This window comes from Lipomyces chichibuensis (assembly GCF_038497645.1).
Source record: "Lipomyces chichibuensis strain CBS 12929 unplaced genomic scaffold V1513scaffold_22, whole genome shotgun sequence".
NCBI lineage: Eukaryota > Fungi > Ascomycota > Lipomycetes > Lipomycetales > Lipomycetaceae > Lipomyces > Lipomyces chichibuensis.
Genome location: NW_027117474.1, coordinates 86887 through 106318, shown reverse-complemented (window position 1 = coordinate 106318; position 19432 = coordinate 86887). Strand labels below are relative to the sequence as shown.

Here is a 19432-nt window from a genome sequence, read left to right as displayed (position 1 = left end):
TGGGCCAATGGGACGCTTTTTGATTCTGTGGTTGCTGATTCGCTCAGTTTTCGTCGACACGCAACCACCACCAAAAGTTGTGTGAGCATCTTCGACGTCGAGCTTCCTTGATCTCGGGACGACTGACTGACTGCCTTCACAAGTCCACACTTCACTCACGCCCCACTCCATTCCACTCGATTCCTACAGCACACAATGCTCGTGTCTTCCACGTCCGCCTGTCTCCGTAGGGCCGCCAGCTCCTCTGCACGCGCAAACGCGTCCCGCTCCCTCGCAACTGCGGCCGCTGACCTCGGCTTCGAGTCTTCCACAGTCGACGGCATTAAGATCGCGACCAAGGATATCTCCGGCCCAATTACCACTCTGTCATTCGTTATCAAGGCTGGCAGCAGATATGCGACTGTTCCAGGTGTAGCGCATGCGCTGCAGCGATTCGCCTTCCAGGTACGTCTGCTTCTGACTTGTGCGTTTCTTTTGCAAGACCAGGCAGATTTGGTCTTATCATGCAATTCAGCACACAAATCATTGTCGCGATTGAATATATATGCGATAAACAGTCGAATTGCGGGGATTGAGTCATGGCAAATGAAGAGGTGCTAACTGGAATTGCAGAACACGCCTCAACGTTCAGCTCTCCGATTGACCCGTGAGACGGAGCTGTTGGGAGGTTCCCTCACCAGCGAACTCACGCGCGACTCAATCATCCTCACCGCTCGATTTCTGAAGGACGATCTGCCATATTTCTTCGAGGCGCTCAGTGATGTTTTCACCCAGCCAACCCTTGCCCGTCACGAGCTTGCTGAGATTGTTGGTCCTTTGTTGAAGTTGGATGCTAAGCTTGCTGACGCGGATGCTATTTTCGTTGCTTCCGAGGGCATCAATTCTGCCGCTTACCGGAAGGGATTGGGTCTTCCGCTATACGCGCAGGCTACCGATGCGATTTCGATCGACAGCGTTAGGGCCTACAAGGATGCTGTCTACACCAAGTCCAACCTTGCTATTGTTGCCTCGGGCGCAGATATTTCCACACTCTCTGACCTCATCAGCACTTACCTTGAGACGTCCTCTGTTGGAACCGCGTCGAGCACCCCCACTTCCACATTCTATGGCGGTGAGCTCCGAATTCCTTCCACTGCCGGCAATGTACTCAGTTTCGGCTACGCGTCAGACGTTTCCCCTACCTTCAACGTCCTCGCTTCCGTTCTCGGCGGGGCTTCCAGCATAAAGTGGTCGTATGGCGCGTCCCTCCTCAGCACTACCGCCGGCAAGGCCCACGCCAAGGTCACCTCTTACAATGGCTCGAGCCTACTCACTATCTCTGCCACAGGTTCGCCAGCTGAGGTCAAAAGCGCCGGTACTGCCGCCGTCGATGCTCTCAAGACTATCGCCGCTGGCGTCAGCCCCGAAATCTTGAAGAAGGGTATCGCAGGTGCGAAGTTCGACGCTCTCTACGCTCTCGAAGGCCCTGCTGGCCTTGCTAGCATCGGCAAGTCCCTTTTAGCCTCCGGCAGTGTGCCAGCTGCGTCCAGCATTGTTGCCGAGATTGAAAGTGTCACTGCAGACTCTGTAAAGAGCCTCGCAGAGAAGATTTTGTCAGAGAAGATCGCTGCAGTCGCCGTCGGAAAGGTGTCAGAATTGCCATATGTCGACGAGTTGGGATTGAAGGCGTAAGCCGGACGGAACGAAAGAATTTGAATCCAAAATGAAACAGGTTTTATGTCAGCAGTTTATTTAAACTGGTGAGGCGCATTGTTCTGCAATGAACGGGTTACATTGAAATAAATATCTGTAATAGATGTAATATAAGGCAGTTGTAGGTGATCGATGAATCGCTGTTTGTTAAAAATTGACAATAACTACGCATTTTAATTACGTATCTTCCATATGAGTCAAATGTTATACAGCTATGCATTCATGTTTATCTATTTTATAATTTACATCATAGACCGGTCAGCATAGACAATTGCAGACAAAATATTACAAATTGTCTTCGGCATCCTCGGCATCCCAATCTCTCTCGCGCCAATCGTCTTGGATCATGGCCATATGTTCAACCGCGAATCCACAGCTTCGTAGCCAATAACACTCTTGCTCCGAAATAGCTTCGCAGTTGTTCAAAACCAGAATCTTAATGGACGTTAATGGTGTCGTGTCTGCAACCAGGCTATCCGCATTCGCCTTGATCCGCTGGCATAGTTCCTCCACAGTCAAATACGACCCGTTATCCGCCCTCGCCTTGCCACCGATCAGCCACGCGATGCCTTTAATCGTGACCCGCGTCATCGACAGGTCAATAACCTCCAAATGCTTGAGCCCGTGGAAGTGCTCGATTACCGAATCTTTGACATCCTCGTTCTCAGCCAAATCCAAGAATCGCAGCTCGGGACATAAATCAACCAGCTGCGCAGCCAACGGCCGGGATTTTTGCGAATTACATGCGCTCGTGAGCGTCGCTGACTCCTTTTGTCCCCAGAATGGGTAGCCCAGCGAGGCGCCCATATCAAAGCGTAGAAACATAGACCCACGTAAGCTTAGACTCTTGAGCTTTTGAGGATCGCACCTTGATAATGTGCCAAGTAATTCGTCGTTCGACAAGCTCTCGCTAAATGAAACTTCTAACGTCTCCAGACTTTCATATTCGTTTAAAATCACGGCGTCGGCGTCGCCGGTTGTTGCATCGGAGTAGTGCGTGCTTCCTTTTACGTGCTTCACCGTCCTCGGGATCATGGGCGTTTGCCGCAGTTCGAATGTCTTGCACGATGGCGGTAATATTGGAGTTTTGTTCATATTCGTGTGCGAGAATCTAACGGTTTCGAGTTTCGAATTGTGCCGTAGATCGAGCCGGCGGAAGTTATAACTGTCGATTGGTCCAGCAAAATCAGGTCGATCATCAAAACCATCAAAATCCCGTCCAAACCAGCTACGCGCGTAAACATCGTATGGATTATGCACTTCAAATGGATCGACAAGTCCACCTGTATCGTATTCCATCGAAAACTCGTCATCAGAGTAGAAATCGTTTTCCGTGATGCGTACGCTGACGCACGATAACCGCTCTAGATTTGGGAACAACCGGAGCAAGTGATGGAAGCCTTCTGGATCGATAACTACTTTCAGGTACGTTGATGTCTCTGGGTCGAATACATCGCGAACGCTAACACCTCCTGGATGACCAGCTTTGATTCTCGGACTTCCGCCGAGATTGAAGATTCGGATCTGATCCAACGGAACATATGAAGCATCAGACGGGGTCGGTATGTCCATAAACTGAATGAACATATAGTCTTCACCATGACGAATATCGTGATAACAGTCCAATATGTAGAGATTGGGAAGGTTCCCATTCAGTAATATATGAATGATTGGTGACAAGGAATACGCGGATACTCGCAGAATCTCCAGCTTTGAGAGCACATTCAGCGTTGCCGTACCAAACGAATGCCAATTGTCAAACGTATATCGCTCGCCGGATTCGATGCTCAAGTACCGTAAACTGCTCTCCCCAATATTAACAATATTCTTCATGGTCCATTTTGTCTTCGTCTTCGACTTGTGTCGATTTTCATAGCCTCTAGAGACCAGATGCTTTAAAGTAAGTTCGCTCCAAGACACGGTATCCGTAGTCGTGCGCAGACAAAACTTCTTAATATGCCCTTTCGAAATACTGTAATATCCGCGCATCAAGTTCACGGTCACGCCAAAGGGCTTCGTGAATCGGAAATCGAGTGTCGTCCACAATTCTGGAGTATTCAGGATCACGACGCGCCAAGACCTACAGACGCACTGCACACGGACAAGTTGTCGGAATGGTAGATACTTCAGCACGCGCTGGAATAGCTCTAGCGGCAATCGCTTTTCTGGATCTTTGGTCTTGGCATTTTCTTTTTCCCGCGAATCGATCACATCTCGCAATGCCTAGTTTGCGGATGAGTATTTACCTGAGATGTCAATGGACAGGATAAACTAACCTTCCAAATATTCTCCTGCTGCAAAGCACTCTTTATACCAAGTGTCAAAACTTCAACGGCTGCGACGTTATCCTTCAGTCCCATATGAGCTTTTGCAGCAAGTATATAGCCCTGTAATGCATAAACATCATAAGTGTTAGTAACATTGCCTCACCAATGCCAAATGTACACATACCTCCGCATTCACTTTCGTACTCGCTATAAGTTCCTTCGCAGTTGTCAACGCGTCATCAAACTGCTTTGTCTTCAATAGTGACAAAGTAAGCTTCTCAAGAAGATCGACGTCCGCAGGCGCATGAGTGAGTCGCGATTCGTCCAAGACCTGGAACATATCAGACTTTCACCCGCAAAACATACAACCAGTTCTTACAGATGTATAATGAGCAACAGCACTGTTGTAATCTTTTTCTGCAAAATTTTTGGCTGCCTGCTCGCGATGTGTGAGTTTGTCATGCATAATCATCGGCCGATCTGTCCTCATGAAGGATGATGACGACGCCATTGTAATTACTGCCCATAAATCAATATCCTCGTCTGCAAGACTACCAAAGCTCCAAAACAAACGACAATGCTGGTTGTGAAGAGCAGAAAAATTCGCATTCGAATTGTATCTTGCAGTTATCTGGAGCTGCAGTATCCACCATATTGGATAGAAAAAATGGTAACCCTTACCCGCAGAACAGCGGATACAAATTACATGTCCGCTCCTTGATTATTAGTTCCAATCCTGACTCTAGACTTGCCAATTCCTACAATCAGTATAGTATTTTATTTCCCGCATCCTATTACATCATGAACTCATAGTCAATACAAACATGGGCGAAAATCCAAAAATATTTATTCGATCGATCAAATTACATACAGGGTCAAATCAACTCGAAATGCAAAAAAAGTAAACCATTGTAATGTTCAACCTTCGATATAGTAGTTCAAGATGATGGCTGCCAAGAGACCGACGCAAACAATGATGGGACCGACTGGACTGTCGAGATGCTTACCGCTGCGCATCTGAATAGCTTTGACACGATGCATATAGACACCATATCCCCAGCATCCACAGAATATTGTCAATATGAAATAGGTATAGGCAAGTCTGTGAGCGACCCTATTGTATTTACCGGCCGCGTTGTAAAGGCCGAATGTGAGAGCCGAGAGAAGGACGGTGACCTGCAACCACTTGTTGAATGTACGCTCGTTCGCAAGCCATACCTTGGGCTCTACCATAACCTGCCCAGACTGGGTAAGAAGACGCTTCGGCCGCTCGACGCCAGGAGGAAGCTTGAATGCCTTATCGGAAGCTTTGCGGTGGCGCTTGAACCAGGACTTGGACGCACGCGAGCGTGTCTTTCCGTGCCTGCGGCTGCGCCGGCGGCTGCTAATGCCGACTTCTTCGACGTCATCTTCATCTGAAGACGATGAGCTTTCGTCTTCCTCGTCCTCGTCACTATCTCCCCGAATAATTTGCTGATGCTCCCGATCAGCCTCGTCGACGAAGCTGCGCAGAGAAATGGCGATGGACTCCTGTCGTCCGTGCCTTCCTGATTGTTCGCCGACAGCCGCCAGTAACGAAGCAACCGCGTCATTGCCTGTTGCACCTAGCGCAGGAGACGAGCTTAAGGCCTTCAATGACAGATCTAAAGGCTGATCACCAAATTTCTTGCGATTCAACTCCTCAGCGTAAGCCTGTTCGGGGTCCCGGCGAATATCCTTTTCAAGTTCAGACAACCAATACGGCAGGACATTGATGTATTCCTCATCATCAAATAGCATCGAGACACCATGCGCAAACTTGGAGAACTTGGGAGCTTCCTTGACGAGATGACTCGACATCAGGTCCTTAACCCACGAAGGTCGAATCTTCTTGTCCCCGGCTCGCATGGCAACTTTGATATCCAAGACAGCGTACGGGAAACGTGAAATCTCGCCAGTGCGGATGGTCTTGAATGGATGCTCGAGACCCATGTCATCGATGTCATGCCGGTGCCAGTCTTCAGGATCACGGATAGGTCGGGTAGAGTCCAACGCATCTTCGCGAATCAAGTCAATATCGTTGTCAATGCTTATGCGAACGCGGTCATCATCTGGAATCTGGAATGCTGTTCTGGAGTAGACAGCGCGAAGAGCGGGCTGCAAGTTGTTGGCACGGATGTAGCTCTGAATATCGGCAACAACCTTTTCAAATTTCTCGACTTCTGCCGCTGGTGCGTTACGCTCACGCATTTTTCGAATGGTCTTCTCCATGGAATATGTACCATCAATAAAAGATTTGACGTATTTTTCCTTAATAGGGATGCGCTGCTCCTGCACAACGTCTTTGTCGTCGGGATCGACAAACTTGCGCTCGATAAAAATCTCGGGGTGGCTATTGAGTTTGCCATACCATCGTAGCCGCACAGACGAAGCTGTTTCTCGAGACTCAAGCTTCTCGAGATAGAGCTGGAAGTCAGGATTATCGAAATAAAGTGTAGTGATGGTGGGGTCAGGCGTAGATAAGTTCAAAATTTTGTTGGACTGAGGGTTGTAGATGAGGAGTGGTAGATGACGAAGAATGAATGTCTTGACTTCCATGAGATTGTCGGGATGAACCCAGACTGTGCAAGCAGTTAGAATTATTGTATTACCATGTCATGATATATGGCTCACATTTGAAGAATTTGAATGTTGTCGTAGCAGACGAGGTAGGGGCCTGCGACAACGTACCAGATGGTTGCAGCTCTTGGTGAAGGCCAGCCTTGTGATCACGAACATAGACATAGAGTGACGACAGCTTGTACAAGATCGGCGAGTAGTTTTCTGAGTTGAATGGTAAAGCGGCCAATCGGACCTGCAACAGTGGTCTCACGGAATATTTACTGTAGAGACGATCGTGCTTCTTGACGATCTTGAAGAAACCGGTGTAATTCAGGCGCGTAAATTTCTCGAGCTCCTGGGCTTCGGCGAGAGTACGGTCGAGCTCCTCTTCAAATGAGTCAAAGTCGATTTGAGCGGACGCAGAGTCGTCGATGTCAGAAGGAATTCGCGCTTCTATAGCTGCAAGTTTGTCTTTCAGGTCCGCGTACTTGTGAGACTCAAATTCATAAACCTTCTCAAGCTCGGCATCCAGCGCTGCGACAAAATTGCTTTCGTCCTTTTCTGTCCATAGAACGGGATTGCGACGATCTTTCGGTGTGGAACGACCAGAATGGTTATCGTTCTCCTTGAGCAGGCGCTTGAGACGCTCGTAGTCGATGTACCACGTCGCCCAGGGCTTGTACATCTCGTTCGCAAGCTTAACGCCAAACAACATCTTGATGGCCCCAAGTTGGTGTAGGAAATAGTGTAAATGGAAATAGAGTGTAGTATTGGGGTCTCGGATCAGGAATGCGAGTTTAAGAAATACCGAAAGAAAGACGAGACGAAGACGAGACTGAGGTTGAGAGATAGTAGTTGCAATCTCAACTACGCCGCACGTTGAGAATTCTCTTCTAAGCTGGAGGCTCGATAGCACGTGATGTCCAAAAGGTACAAACTATACCTACGAATGGAATTTTCTACTTCCATACATGCATTTTTGGCTGAAGCCTTTAGGTGGCTGGCTTTGATCAATTCTAACGTTAGTAAAGTTGGTGTTTAGCCAATTGCCGTCATCAGCCAGAAACGTGTGGGCATCAATTGGAACTTTCACAACCGCTGCTCTTGGGCCATATCATATTTTATTTTATCGGTATGCAAGCGAAGATCGCATATTTAGACCCACACTCAAGATCTTAGAAGCAAGCATTATCATGGGCAGGTGTTTAATTTATCCCTACAATTTATATGAAATCCTTAGTCTAATTTATCATCCTTTTTCTTCCACTGTTTTCGTAATATTTTGTACTTTGTTCCTCGCAATCGATTCGATTTACCTCCACCCAATTCCCTAGTTAATGGGCGAAATTACCGATATTCAATTTCAACGGATATTAATACCGTCCTCTGAAGATTACTCCTAAATGGGCTCAACTTGCAATTTGCTGCTCGGCATTTTGCGCGATCGGAAAAAAGTGGTTCGCACTGGACTGCCGTTCACTTCTGCACAGACATAACTGTGTAGGAAATGAGTTCAGTGGAATTATGTTTGGCGTAGGATAACTGTACTATCCCCTCAGTTGTCAGTAAAACATACTGCATATAATGATTGTATATTAAATATTCAAACGGATCGACATATGACATCGCATGATAAACAAACACAGCTAATGTACACAGTATACAAAATTCAAAAACCATGACTTGGCATATCCTCATGCAGTCCCAGAGACAATATCACATAATATAATACAAGCTTTATACAATGATCTGGTATGGATTCATACACGAGTGCTTCATACTCGTGTCAATGCGTTGGCATGCCTCAAACTACGTTGCCATCTCAAAAAAGTGATAATCGCTGCCACTAAAATGATATCAATTGCTATTCGCTTCGTAAAACGCTAAACAGAATCATTCATTCAGTTAATGCACTAAATCAAGTCATACATGCAGAGCGAACATACCCACAAGTTTAGAGCTATCCAAAATATCGTTACTCGCCAGCCTCTGCCTTTGCGTGGACTCGGATCATCTGCCTTGTGCCTTAGATGTCTAAAACTAGGCATCCTGCTTAAGGACTGTGACGGAGTAGACGGTGCTGTCACAAAAAAGGTCTTGCGACTGGCCGTCCCGGTAACTAATGCCCTTAAATGACTGACTTGACTAGCAAGGTTATCCATGGCTGCCAAAATATCTTTCTGCCACGTGACAGACTCGTCGTCCTCTTCATCTCCAGATTCCCCTTTTACGACCTCATTGCCTTCCTCACGACTAGCCTTGGCCGCCAAAGCCGAGGTTTCAGTCAGTCTAATCGACGTCGTCTCGTTTACGCGGCTAAATGAGGCGGTAGAGGGGTACTTGGGCTGATTCTGCAATAATATAGAACTAGGCGAAGGCGGAGACTCCGTTTCCACGTCTTGCAGATCCTTCACTTGATCCCACAAAAACTGCAGCTCCGAAATCAGCTCGCGTGACTCTGGTGAAGAACTAGCATATTTCCTCATGGTCTACATGGCATAGTTAGCACTTGCCGCATATGTCGTGAATCAGAAGCACATACGTCGAGTAAGAACGGTATGTATCGTCGCTTTGCGTCAGTCTTGCGCAGACCTCGCTGTGAATACCAGGCGTCCCTAGACGAAAGATTCAAACATTAGCTTATCTTCTTACCAACAGTCGTTCACGTCTCCAGCTCATCTTGGCTTAACTACAGAGTAAAGAAATCATACCACTTCTTTCTAGCGGCTTCATCTTCTTCTCGATCACCCCTAGGCCGCTCCATCAACACGTCGACATCTCCCTCTGCATTTCGGGCAGAGTCAGCCATTTCTACCCATAACCGTCGACATAGTTTAAACGTGAGAAGACATACCGGTTGCCTGCTTGTATAGACCGTATAAATGTATTCTATCTTCTATCGGCGGCCGCTGAATTGGAGTCGCATGTATCACTTTCGGATTAGATAGAGCTCGAATGGTGTTTCCAGCCTGGGCAAAAACACGATCTATATGAGTGTAAATGATATCTTCTAGTTAATCAGACGCACGTAAATTATACCTATAGAATCTGCCATAGTCTATTATTGTAGTGAGCGTAAGGATTATTGTGAATTTTGCGGGGCCAGATAGGCTCGGTCTGCTTTCATGTGTGGGGCAACAACTGTAGGTGTTGCGGGGGGCCGCGGTACAAAGGCGCGGCGCACATAACGATGACGTATCTGACGATTGCGACAATTGCAGTTAGAATCGATCTGTTATTTCATGACGAAATTACAATGAGTAAAACATTTCTATCTTTCTTGATCTATTTTTCAATTAGGCACCAAGTACACGTTGAAAACTAGTACTGATACAATATCATTGAATAACAGTCATGTACACCATCAAGAAGTAATACAAACATGGAAACAATCTCAATCTCGACATAATGCGGCTAAGGCGCTAACGTTCGAAAAACATATTTGCATTCTTCTAGGGTAGGTATATTTATCAATGGCGCATCAAGGAATATGCATTCGGCTCTCTAACTAATTGAATAATGATTTGATCGGGCAGATGTAGGCAGAACAGCTTCTTACAGGCTAGAATTAGCACGTTTCTATCAAATGTCCACGTGCCTGAGCATGCCGTTAGAGCTGACATTCGAATTCAGTAATTCTCTCTCGATGTAGTATGTTGTTGTTGTTGTATCATATCAAATTGTGCTTGTTTTGGAAAATAAGAATAGGGGCTTAAATCAGGCCGAAGTCGGCTCACAAAATCACGGCTCCATACTCGAGTGCACTGCCTTTATTAAACCATACAAACTGGCGCCTACATTATGTAACGCAGAGCACTTGCTACAATTAAGCAGTTAACAAAGTCTAAATTATGTCAATAGTTCTTAGAAATTATGTTCAAGAAGAGAATTGCGTGATAAATGCGGCCTGCTACGTCCAAACTCAATGAGCCCCCGGAGAAAGACAAGCCTCAAGTAATAATTTGTTACGGAGGCTGAATGGCAGTTTCATTGGGTACGGCGGAATGCGTCATCGAGTGGGCTCGTTATAACACACTGCGATTACTAAATAATAACATATAGAAAATTCGCAACCCGAATTAATTAAAAACAGTTGTTACTTGCTGCGAGTGGGATAGTATATACATAAAGTGCGTACGTTTGAGGGCTAAAGAGGAGCGAGTACCTCGCTAACCCCAGCAAGGAAACCGTCGTGGCAAAGTTCTGCATCCTCACCCTTCCACATTCTTGAATCCGGTTCGCCAATCCACGACCACCAACACAACGTCTACTTCTTGCAATTCATAAGGCGTAGACAAGATCAATTGTCGCCGACTAGCAGCTACTAGCCAGATGCGGTGCTCTCGCACTTCTGCCTTGAGACGCTGTGCCTCGACGTTTTTGCTCGTCGGCCTGATCCTCTTTTTTCTCGACTTTGCCGAGTCTACAAAGAACGGTAGTGACCGAAGGCAGAGCGCAGCAAATCTTGTGACCTCTCGAACGCAGCAATCGTCGATATCTACTGTTGAAAGTGCAAATGACGGAAATGGCCACAAACCTCCTACAGGACTAACGGAACAACGTCTTCTCGCCGACTGGAAACTTGCAGATTTTTTACTAGTTGCGACTGTCGACGGATCGCTGTACGCCTGTGAGCGCGATACTGGGTTGGAACTATGGAATTTACGGGGAGAGGAATCTGTCGTCAGGGTTTCTCCAAAGGAGCAGAACAGCGAGAAGAAATCCGCTGAGGATGATCTAACCTGGATTGTAGAGCCGTTAGACGACGGTGCTCTCTATTATTTTACCTTGGACACTGGTCTTCAGGTACGTATCCTTTGATCTTCTGTGAGCGAGAGGTGTGCTCACAATCCTTTAGAAGTTACCCATATCTGTTCGAGATTTAGTATTGCAGTCTCCATTTACGGCGGATGACAAGTATTACACGGGATCTCGAGAGACGACCTTGTATTCGGTTAACGCTCGTACTGGTAAGGTGGTGAAAGTGTACGGCTTTGGATCAAGTACTGGTCTCTGTCGTCGCAAAAGTTTGGACGATTTTGATGAGGACGACTGGAATGAAGCGCTCGCTGATCAGGAGACGTTTATGGTTGGCCGAACAGGTAAGACGGCTTTCTTGGTTACGCGGTTTCTTGTTCTGTGCGTTGACAATATTACAGAATATCGACTTCAGATTCAGTCAAAAACTGGGGTGGTCTGGAATGTGTCATATTCAACGTGGGGCCCCAACAACATGGATAAAGATCTTATTAGCCAGCACACCAGTAGCCTCGACGACCTTTATGTGGTTGCTATGCATGATGGTGTGATTGTCGGAGCGGACCAGTATAACAAGACCAGAAGATGGGCTCGAGTTCTCCCATCACCGGCTATAGCTACTTTCGACGTTCTCTCACCGTACGATGATTTCGATAGACGTAATGATCAATTGATTGTTCTTCCGCAGCCGAAACTCCATGACACGAAGTACGAATCAAGCGCTGACTCTATATCGACATTCGTTAATCGAACAAGCGACGGTGGCTGGTATGCCCTCTCGGCACAGTATCACCCTTATCTCGTTAAGACGGCGCCTTCGGCTCCATGGAATCTCGGAGTCTTTACGCTTCCTAGCGAAGATCAGCATCCATTGATCGGAGTTCATGATGGCAAGCGATTGCGAGATCGCATACCACCGCTGCTCGGCATCGATCCACCGTCCACTGAACGACAATTAATTGGCTCGAATCCGAGTCTGATGGCTACTTCTGGCAGACTAGCTTCACTGTCGATACGTGATGTTATCGATATCGGATTCGTTATTTTGCTATTAGTTGCCGCGTATCTCTTCTTGAAAATCAAACGTGTCAGAGAATTGATTTCCTCCCAACTAGCGCTGCCTAGAGATGATAAGTTGGAGAAGCTAGGTGCCCCCCCAAACGAGGCTCCTCCGCAATCAGAAATTCTGGAAATCGTGGATGTGCAGAAGAAGCAGGACACAACAAAACCGGTTGTCGGACTTTCTTCTAATGACACTGCCGAAGAAACTGTAGCGACCAACTATGCTGACAATGTCCAGACACCGGTGAAGAAACGAAAGCGCGGAGCACGGGGAGGAAGAAGGAATGGCAACGGAGGCGGAAATAAGGATGCCGACAGGGAAGTTAAGAGTGCGGTTGTTGTGGATGATCATGCGAAAGGCAAGCCAGCTGAAGATTCTCGTTTGCGAATACGAAATGTTCTTGAATCAGAATATAACGACCACGAGTCTGGCTCTTCGTATGAGGTAAACTCTCTTGAAGTTACAGACGTTGTGCTCGGTTATGGCAGTCACGGTACAGTTGTCTACAAAGGCACCTTCGAAAGAAGGGAAGTTGCTATTAAGCGGATGCTGCTTGATTTCTATGACGTTGCGTCCCACGAGGTGTCGCTACTTCAAGAGAGCGATGATCATCCAAATGTTGTTCGATACTTCTGCAAACAGGAAAGCCAGAAGTTTTTGTACATTGCGTTAGAGCTTTGTCCGGCAACGCTGCAGGATGTAATCGAAAGACCGTCGGATTTTGCTGGCTTGGTTTGCCGAATGGATCCTCCGAAAGTTCTCTATCAAATTGCAAATGGGCTACAGTACCTGCATTCTTTGAAGATCGTTCACAGAGACATAAAGCCCCAGAATATTCTTGTCGCTCCTCCAAAGCAACGGGACAACTCAGGACCTGCGCGACTGTTAATATCCGATTTTGGATTGTGCAAGAAACTTGAGGGCGACCAGAGCAGTTTCCGCGCTACAACTGCTCATGCCGCAGGGACCTCTGGCTGGCGAGCGCCGGAATTGCTTACAGACAGCGATGAATCTGGCGGTGGAAACGGGTCAAGTAGTCACACGATATCGCCCGGCAGCGCCAATACAGGATCGACCTCCGAGCCGGCTGTCATTGATACGCTTTCAAACAGACGTGCTACGCGAGCCATTGATATCTTCTCGCTTGGTTGTGTATTCTACTATGTGTTGTCGAACGGGTCGCATCCGTTTGGCGACAGATATATGCGCGAGGCAAATATTATTAAGGGAGACTACAGTCTCGACTATTTGGAGGCACTAGGATACCAAGGCATCGAAGCAAGGGATCTGATAGAGCGTATGCTCGATCGTGATCCGAAGAAGAGACTAACGGCACATGATGTGCTTATGCATCCATACTTCTGGTCTATGCAGAAACGGTTAGACTTCTTATTGGAAGTATCTGATCGGTTTGAGATCGAACAGCGAGACCCGCCAAGTGAGCTTTTGGAAGAGCTAGAATCAGACCCGGAGCATGTCGTATACAATGATTGGTACAAGCGATTAGACAGAAGCTTAATTGAAAATCTCGGAAAGTACAGAAAATATCACACTGACAAAGTTCTTGATCTTTTGAGAGCGCTGAGGAACAAGGTATGCTTAAGTTATTATTTCATTTGTGGGGAGATGCTTAAGTTCTTAGAAACATCATTATCAAGACCTTCCGTCGAACGTTCAAGCGGCACTAGGCAGCGTGCCAGACGGTTTTCTTGCATATTTTTCGCAACGATTTCCGAACCTTCTCATGCACGTTTATTACGTTGTCAAAAATAATCTGCAAGACGAGCCACATTTCAGACCGTACTTCACGGTCGCAACGCCATAATCTATAAAGTCATTTTACCGGCCGGGTTAGGAACATATTTGGAAGGAGTATTGCTATTTGTTTTAATCTGGAACGGCGTTATTTGTTGTTTTATTATGCTTACGGGAAAGTGGACCCTGGGACAGATATATATTCGGAGCGATTCATCATGTCAGGGCGTTCGTTTGTATTATACATTTGCTTGATTATAGTCAGGCAAGATTTTTGTATGGATTAGATGATGGTGTAGGCTGGAAGCTTATTCGCACTAAAATAATATTATATCTATCTGTCAAGACTTCTTGAATTAGGCCACTCTTAGAGATCGTAGAGTTGTGCATTGTTGTAATGTTACATCCTCATCTATGACAATCCCCTGATGCGAATCAGGTCAGGACCCTGTCCAACTCTTACAAGTGAACCGTGAACGACACACTATCACCCTAACCCATCACGAATTCACCGAAGTCGATGGTTTTTCAAAAACTTACATATTACCTTCGACGTAGCAGCATATCTTTGGCAATTTGAGTAACACGTAATCGGTTCTTGTTTGCGATGGATACAGATACAGTTCTTCCGGTCATTGACATTTCGAATCCGACGGCAGAGACCGGGCAAAAGTTGTATGAGGCCGCGTCTACGTTAGGGTTCGTGTTTATTGAGGGCAGTGAATTCACTTCTGATGAGATAAATGATATGTTTGCGTTGGTATGTCTCATGAGATATGACATTTCACATGCACTGGAGATATGCTAACTACGTGGCGCGTTAGTCTAAGGAGTTTTTCTCGCAGCCCTTTGACGAGAAACAGAAGTATGCTATTTCGGAGGCTAATCGAGGATATTCGTGCCTGAATCGAGAAGTGTATGTATCTTGAGCATTCACTTGTTTAGTGTCGTACGTATTAACAACGTCTTGTATAGGCTGGACGCGACCGAAAAGCGAGGAGATCCTAAGGAGTAGGATATCTTACCACTAGCGTCAGATCATGCGGGCGCGGCGCTAACAGTGCTAATAGAGCCTTTAACTTTGGCCAATTCAAAGACGACAAAGCAATCCAACCACTGCCACCAACTTTCTCCAGGTTCGAGCAAGATCTTGCAGAGTTTTCAAAGAAATGCCACGCGACTTGCCACAAGCTGCTGGATTTGCTCGCCGTGGCATTGAAAATCGATCCCGCCCAGGGAGGTGCGGAATGGTTTTCCTCACGGCATGATTTGAAGCAAGTTAGTGGGAGTATACTACGGTTCTTGTATTACCCTGCGGTTCGCAATGGTGATAATGAGAATGAGATTCGTGCTGGCGCGCATACGGATTATGTATGTAGTTGGTGATATTGATGATTGTCGTGGGACTGACAGTATTATTAGGGATCTATGACGCTATTGTTCCAGCGTGCAGGAGAGGAGGGATTGGAAGTATTGTCACCTATTACGAACGAGTGGATTGCCATTCCTGCTCTACAAGCCAAAGACAGCAAGTCGTGTCCTCCTATCGTCGTCAACATTGCTGGTGCGTGGATTCGTCTTTACGCAGCTGAGTTTACTACAATCACGCTAACATCTACTTGCTTACAGATCAATTAAGTTTTTGGTCAGCCAACGTTTTGAAATCCGCAGTCCACAGAGTAAAATTCCCACTCCATCAAGTTCGTAGCGGACTCGATCGCTACTCAATGGCATACTTTTGCCACCCGGCAGACGATACATTGTTAGAACCCGTACCGTCACCTATCATCCAATCACTCGAAGGCGCAAAGAACGGCGATGAAGTCTTGACCGCTGGTGAACATCTCACTCGACGTCTCGCAGCCGCGTACAGCTGGAAACAATAGATTTTGCTCGCCTATAGTGTTTACACTAGAATATTAGATGTAGCTTTGTTATTGGCATGAATAATTACTAAATTTCTGGTTAACTTACTTAAAATTGGTTAAGCAGTTTGGAATGCCACATGTGCACGTGATTATATTTAAACCCAAACCCAATGCTCATTCGTCCCCACTAGTAAGCTACGTTCTCGGAAAGGCACGCATAAATCTGAATAAACCAAATTTATTACTTTAATACTATCTGGGAACCTATAGACTCAGTCCATACTTTGTAGTAGCTTGGGAGGCGCACTAGTGTTGAGTAGAAAGCGTACGGGCGGGATACTGTGCCAAAAAATTTCATGCATGAACAAAAACACTGAAACTAAAGCACCATCATTCCCCCAACTCCCCACGTCGTATTTCAAGCCTTGGCTAACCTTTTTTAACGACGTTGTGACAAGAAAAGATTTACTAAGACATGTCATTTCAGAGATCGAACAATCGCAGGACAGGTGGTGGAGGTCGAGTCATGAAGAACGCGGGGCGAGGGAGAAATGGATTTCGACCTCGGGAAATCGTGTTCGATTCGGAAGCTAGAGAGTACGTCTACGAAATGATTCTGTGGATTTTGGATTCCCAGTCTATAAGAGATGCTGATATGGGGGTTGCAGACAGTATTTAACGGGATTTCATAAGCGCAATGTCGAGAGGAAGGAAAAAGCTTCTGAACGCGCGAAGGAACATGAGCGCCGGGAGAAATTGGAGGAACGTCGGGCAGTATGTTTGACTGGTAGTAAACGAGAAAAAGGTGTCCTAACGACTTACATAGCTTCGTGAGCAGCGGAAAAGAGAGATTGATGAGAAAGTGCAGTTGGCAAGCGCGATGTATAAAGGTAAGTGTTAAATCTCGCCCAGATGGTTTATGCTTGATGTTGCGCGCTGACGTTGCGCAGAACAATTGCATGATTCAGAACTAGAAGGGTCAGGAGATGAATCTGGATCTAAGGACGAAGAAGAGTGGTCGGGAATTGTTGATTCGGACAAGGAGGACGCTGCGGGTGTGACGAACGACCTTGCCAGCATTCTGAAGGGCGGCGACAAGGTTCGACATGTTCAGAAATACGAGAGTGACCCGACGAATGGGGATGAACCCAATGACTTGATTAATGGCGAAACTACAGTTATTATTGAAAATTACGATACAGACGAGCCGAACCAGAGGAACCAAAGCGGAATTGAAAAGAATCCTTCAGATGACCAGTCAGAGGAGGTATTAAGGAAGAGCCTGCTGAGAGTGCGTATTAGTCGTATGCGGTACAGACAAAGACATACTAACAACAATTGCAGGCCGCATTCTATGCGGAGCGGGTCAAGAAGATTAATAGTGGCCGACCAGTAGCTGCAAAGAAGCCAAAAAAGAAATTCAGATATCTCACTTCACAGGAGCGGAAAGCCAATGCCAGGAAAGAAAGAGCGAGAAATAAGCCTAGGACTACTAAATAAATCTTTTGGGCATTGGTATATCATAGACTGCATATTGGATTCGGATAATGTATAAATAATATTAAATAAAAGTGTTGCCACTATGAAAGAACCGTCATATACCCTATATACACAATGATATCATACAACTCAAAATCCAAACAAGATGTGCAATCTATGCCACTAAAGTTGATCCAATTTCCACATATATAATAAAACTTGTTATTTCCAAGCAATGACATGGTATTATCTAATCTTTCGCTTCATGCAATCCAGTTCCCGCTTCGCTCATTGCCAGGGGCAGGCGTCCTGACCCTGTAGTTCTAATCCACTCGGTCTCTATGCGCAAAAACAGCCATACCCAGCGTCTCAAGAGTTCCATCATTTCAAGTGCAAAGACACCGCCTTCTTGCTTGTTAAAAAAGTACAGGTGTGGTGACACCTTCAGACTCCATGTGAATCTAGCCCGCGGACATTAGCACAACTCATTAAGTGATGTTAAGCCTCATACCGCAAGATAAAATCCACAAACACCGCTGCGTAATAAATGTATGGTGAGGGGAAGTACAATATTGAGCGCAATCCTTTGTGCGGCAGGTTCGCATTCTTAGACGAGACCTTGAACATCGTGAGGTCCCAATCTTTAGTTACATCCCAGTAGAACGAGTACAGAGAGTTGACAACCATACACAGAACCCTGGTGCATTTATGTCAGCCGCGTAGCAATACCGCAATGTGATTAACAGAGCATACCATAGGTTATAAAGCGTCAATGCACCGAGGAAACTTCCATTGTCGGATTCGGAATATGTTCTCTGCACAGCGGAAAGGATAATGACGGGGAAAGTGGTTATATATTTTACAGCGTTGAGCAAATGCGTAGTCTCTCGAGCACCGCTCCGTAGGTAGTCTGTCAGGCATTGACGTAGTCGGATTATATACGGGATAGCTATTATCATAGGGACGACGTACTTCCCGCCGCAGGTCCTATCTGGCATTGACGCGACTGATTTGTGAGAGAAGACCATGCAGGTCATGACCCACATGTCGCCAATGACCTTTGTGTAGGAAGTGAGCGCGTCAGCGACAAGGATATCTGCAAATCTAGTATCACGATCGAGTCCACCAAACATGATTCTGCGCAGAGTTCTCAAAAATCGGTACCTGCCGGACCGATGAAAGGCGATACCGGGATAGAAGAATATGGCAGGAACGGCAACAAAGCATGATAGTGCTAGTATATCTAAACCCAAGAATGCCAAATATGTGGACCCGTTCGATGCCATCCAAAAGAGGGTGGCACTGATCGCATAGACCATGGTCAGGATTCCAGCCACCTCGTACACTGAGCGATATAAGGGAGGTCCTGATCTTTGCCGGTTAAACCGTAACAATGACTCGACATCGATACGAAGTTTTGTGAGATATTGTAGCGTTATTGCCCAAGCCCAGACGCCTTATTAATATCGTTAGTCACACCGACGGCGCGTCTTTTGTGGCAGACAAACAAATACCTATTATAAAGGTTGACACCGCTCGGTAAGGCAGAGGAAAATATGCGCTGAACAGGGCATCGACAGGCAGTTCGACAACTTGTTCGACTACCTGTTCTTGGTCCATGCTGGCTTGTGCAAATGGTCGCGTTCCAGCTGTGATACCGGCTTGTAAATTAGTCGCGCTGCGCTGCTCTACGATGTCTAAGCAAATATTCCCTACTCCTGGCGGACCTCGGTCGGGACATAATAGCCAAATAACGGCCCAGATTGAGAGAGAAAAGAAAGAAAGCGTATAGTTGATAGTGACAACCTTTAAACGAACTCTGGCGCAGCTGCGACACCAAAGGATGCCATCCGGCGGCGCGGCTTTCGCAGCTAAATTCAGTAATTGGCTAACCGATTACGTACTAGCGATAGGCGCCATTTGCTGCCTCTCAGGGGTACCCTTGCCCTGGGTACGAATCGCTCATAATA

At 46.4% G+C, this 19432-nt stretch overlaps 8 protein-coding genes across 8 annotated transcripts; 4 read left to right on the top strand and 4 right to left on the bottom strand.

Annotated features, from left to right (window-relative positions):
* The first annotated feature begins 59 nt into the window (after positions 1-59).
* On the top strand, positions 60-1910 carry V1513DRAFT_447142 (Metalloenzyme, LuxS/M16 peptidase-like protein). Its single transcript, XM_066898368.1, has 2 exons — positions 60-444; positions 613-1910. Exons 1-2 carry the CDS (start codon positions 196-198, stop codon positions 1669-1671), a joined length of 1308 nt encoding a protein of 435 aa, XP_066752834.1. The 5' UTR covers positions 60-195; the 3' UTR covers positions 1672-1910.
* Positions 1890-4715, bottom strand: V1513DRAFT_401601 (uncharacterized protein). The gene is made up of 4 exons (XM_066895511.1): positions 4339-4715; positions 4144-4290; positions 3969-4079; positions 1890-3915 (listed from the first exon to the last, which is right to left on the bottom strand). Exons 1-4 carry the CDS (start codon positions 4468-4470, stop codon positions 1978-1980), a joined length of 2328 nt encoding a protein of 775 aa, XP_066752833.1. The 5' UTR covers positions 4471-4715; the 3' UTR covers positions 1890-1977.
* V1513DRAFT_479864 (VTC domain-containing protein) lies at positions 4716-7387 on the bottom strand. The gene is made up of 2 exons (XM_066900313.1): positions 6612-7387; positions 4716-6559 (listed from the first exon to the last, which is right to left on the bottom strand). The coding sequence occupies exons 1-2, from the start codon at positions 7252-7254 to the stop codon at positions 4878-4880; spliced, it is 2325 nt and encodes a 774-aa protein (XP_066752832.1). The 5' UTR covers positions 7255-7387; the 3' UTR covers positions 4716-4877.
* Positions 7388-8267: 880 nt separating this feature from the next.
* On the bottom strand, positions 8268-9763 carry V1513DRAFT_125357 (acyl CoA binding protein-domain-containing protein). Its single transcript, XM_066894164.1, has 6 exons — positions 9579-9763; positions 9394-9525; positions 9251-9323; positions 9082-9154; positions 8486-9028; positions 8268-8422 (listed from the first exon to the last, which is right to left on the bottom strand). The coding sequence occupies exons 1-6, from the start codon at positions 9592-9594 to the stop codon at positions 8315-8317; spliced, it is 945 nt and encodes a 314-aa protein (XP_066752831.1). The 5' UTR covers positions 9595-9763; the 3' UTR covers positions 8268-8314.
* An 871-nt stretch (positions 9764-10634) lies between these two features.
* On the top strand, positions 10635-14460 carry V1513DRAFT_416489 (uncharacterized protein). The gene is made up of 4 exons (XM_066895846.1): positions 10635-11345; positions 11398-11641; positions 11699-13953; positions 14003-14460. Exons 1-4 carry the CDS (start codon positions 10872-10874, stop codon positions 14183-14185), a joined length of 3156 nt encoding a protein of 1051 aa, XP_066752830.1. The 5' UTR covers positions 10635-10871; the 3' UTR covers positions 14186-14460.
* Positions 14461-14586: 126 nt separating this feature from the next.
* Positions 14587-16114, top strand: V1513DRAFT_447130 (uncharacterized protein). Its single transcript, XM_066898367.1, has 6 exons — positions 14587-14875; positions 14940-15031; positions 15091-15126; positions 15186-15486; positions 15538-15679; positions 15745-16114. Exons 1-6 carry the CDS (start codon positions 14723-14725, stop codon positions 15999-16001), a joined length of 981 nt encoding a protein of 326 aa, XP_066752829.1. The 5' UTR covers positions 14587-14722; the 3' UTR covers positions 16002-16114.
* A 102-nt stretch (positions 16115-16216) lies between these two features.
* V1513DRAFT_125285 (nucleolar protein 12-domain-containing protein) lies at positions 16217-17796 on the top strand. Its single transcript, XM_066894163.1, has 5 exons — positions 16217-16580; positions 16652-16757; positions 16810-16873; positions 16934-17274; positions 17328-17796. Exons 1-5 carry the CDS (start codon positions 16459-16461, stop codon positions 17481-17483), a joined length of 789 nt encoding a protein of 262 aa, XP_066752828.1. The 5' UTR covers positions 16217-16458; the 3' UTR covers positions 17484-17796.
* V1513DRAFT_401586 (EXS family-domain-containing protein) lies at positions 17523-19262 on the bottom strand. Its single transcript, XM_066895510.1, has 4 exons — positions 18977-19262; positions 18216-18918; positions 17974-18159; positions 17523-17923 (listed from the first exon to the last, which is right to left on the bottom strand). Exons 1-4 carry the CDS (start codon positions 19080-19082, stop codon positions 17713-17715), a joined length of 1206 nt encoding a protein of 401 aa, XP_066752827.1. The 5' UTR covers positions 19083-19262; the 3' UTR covers positions 17523-17712.
* Positions 19263-19432: the final 170 nt, after the last annotated feature.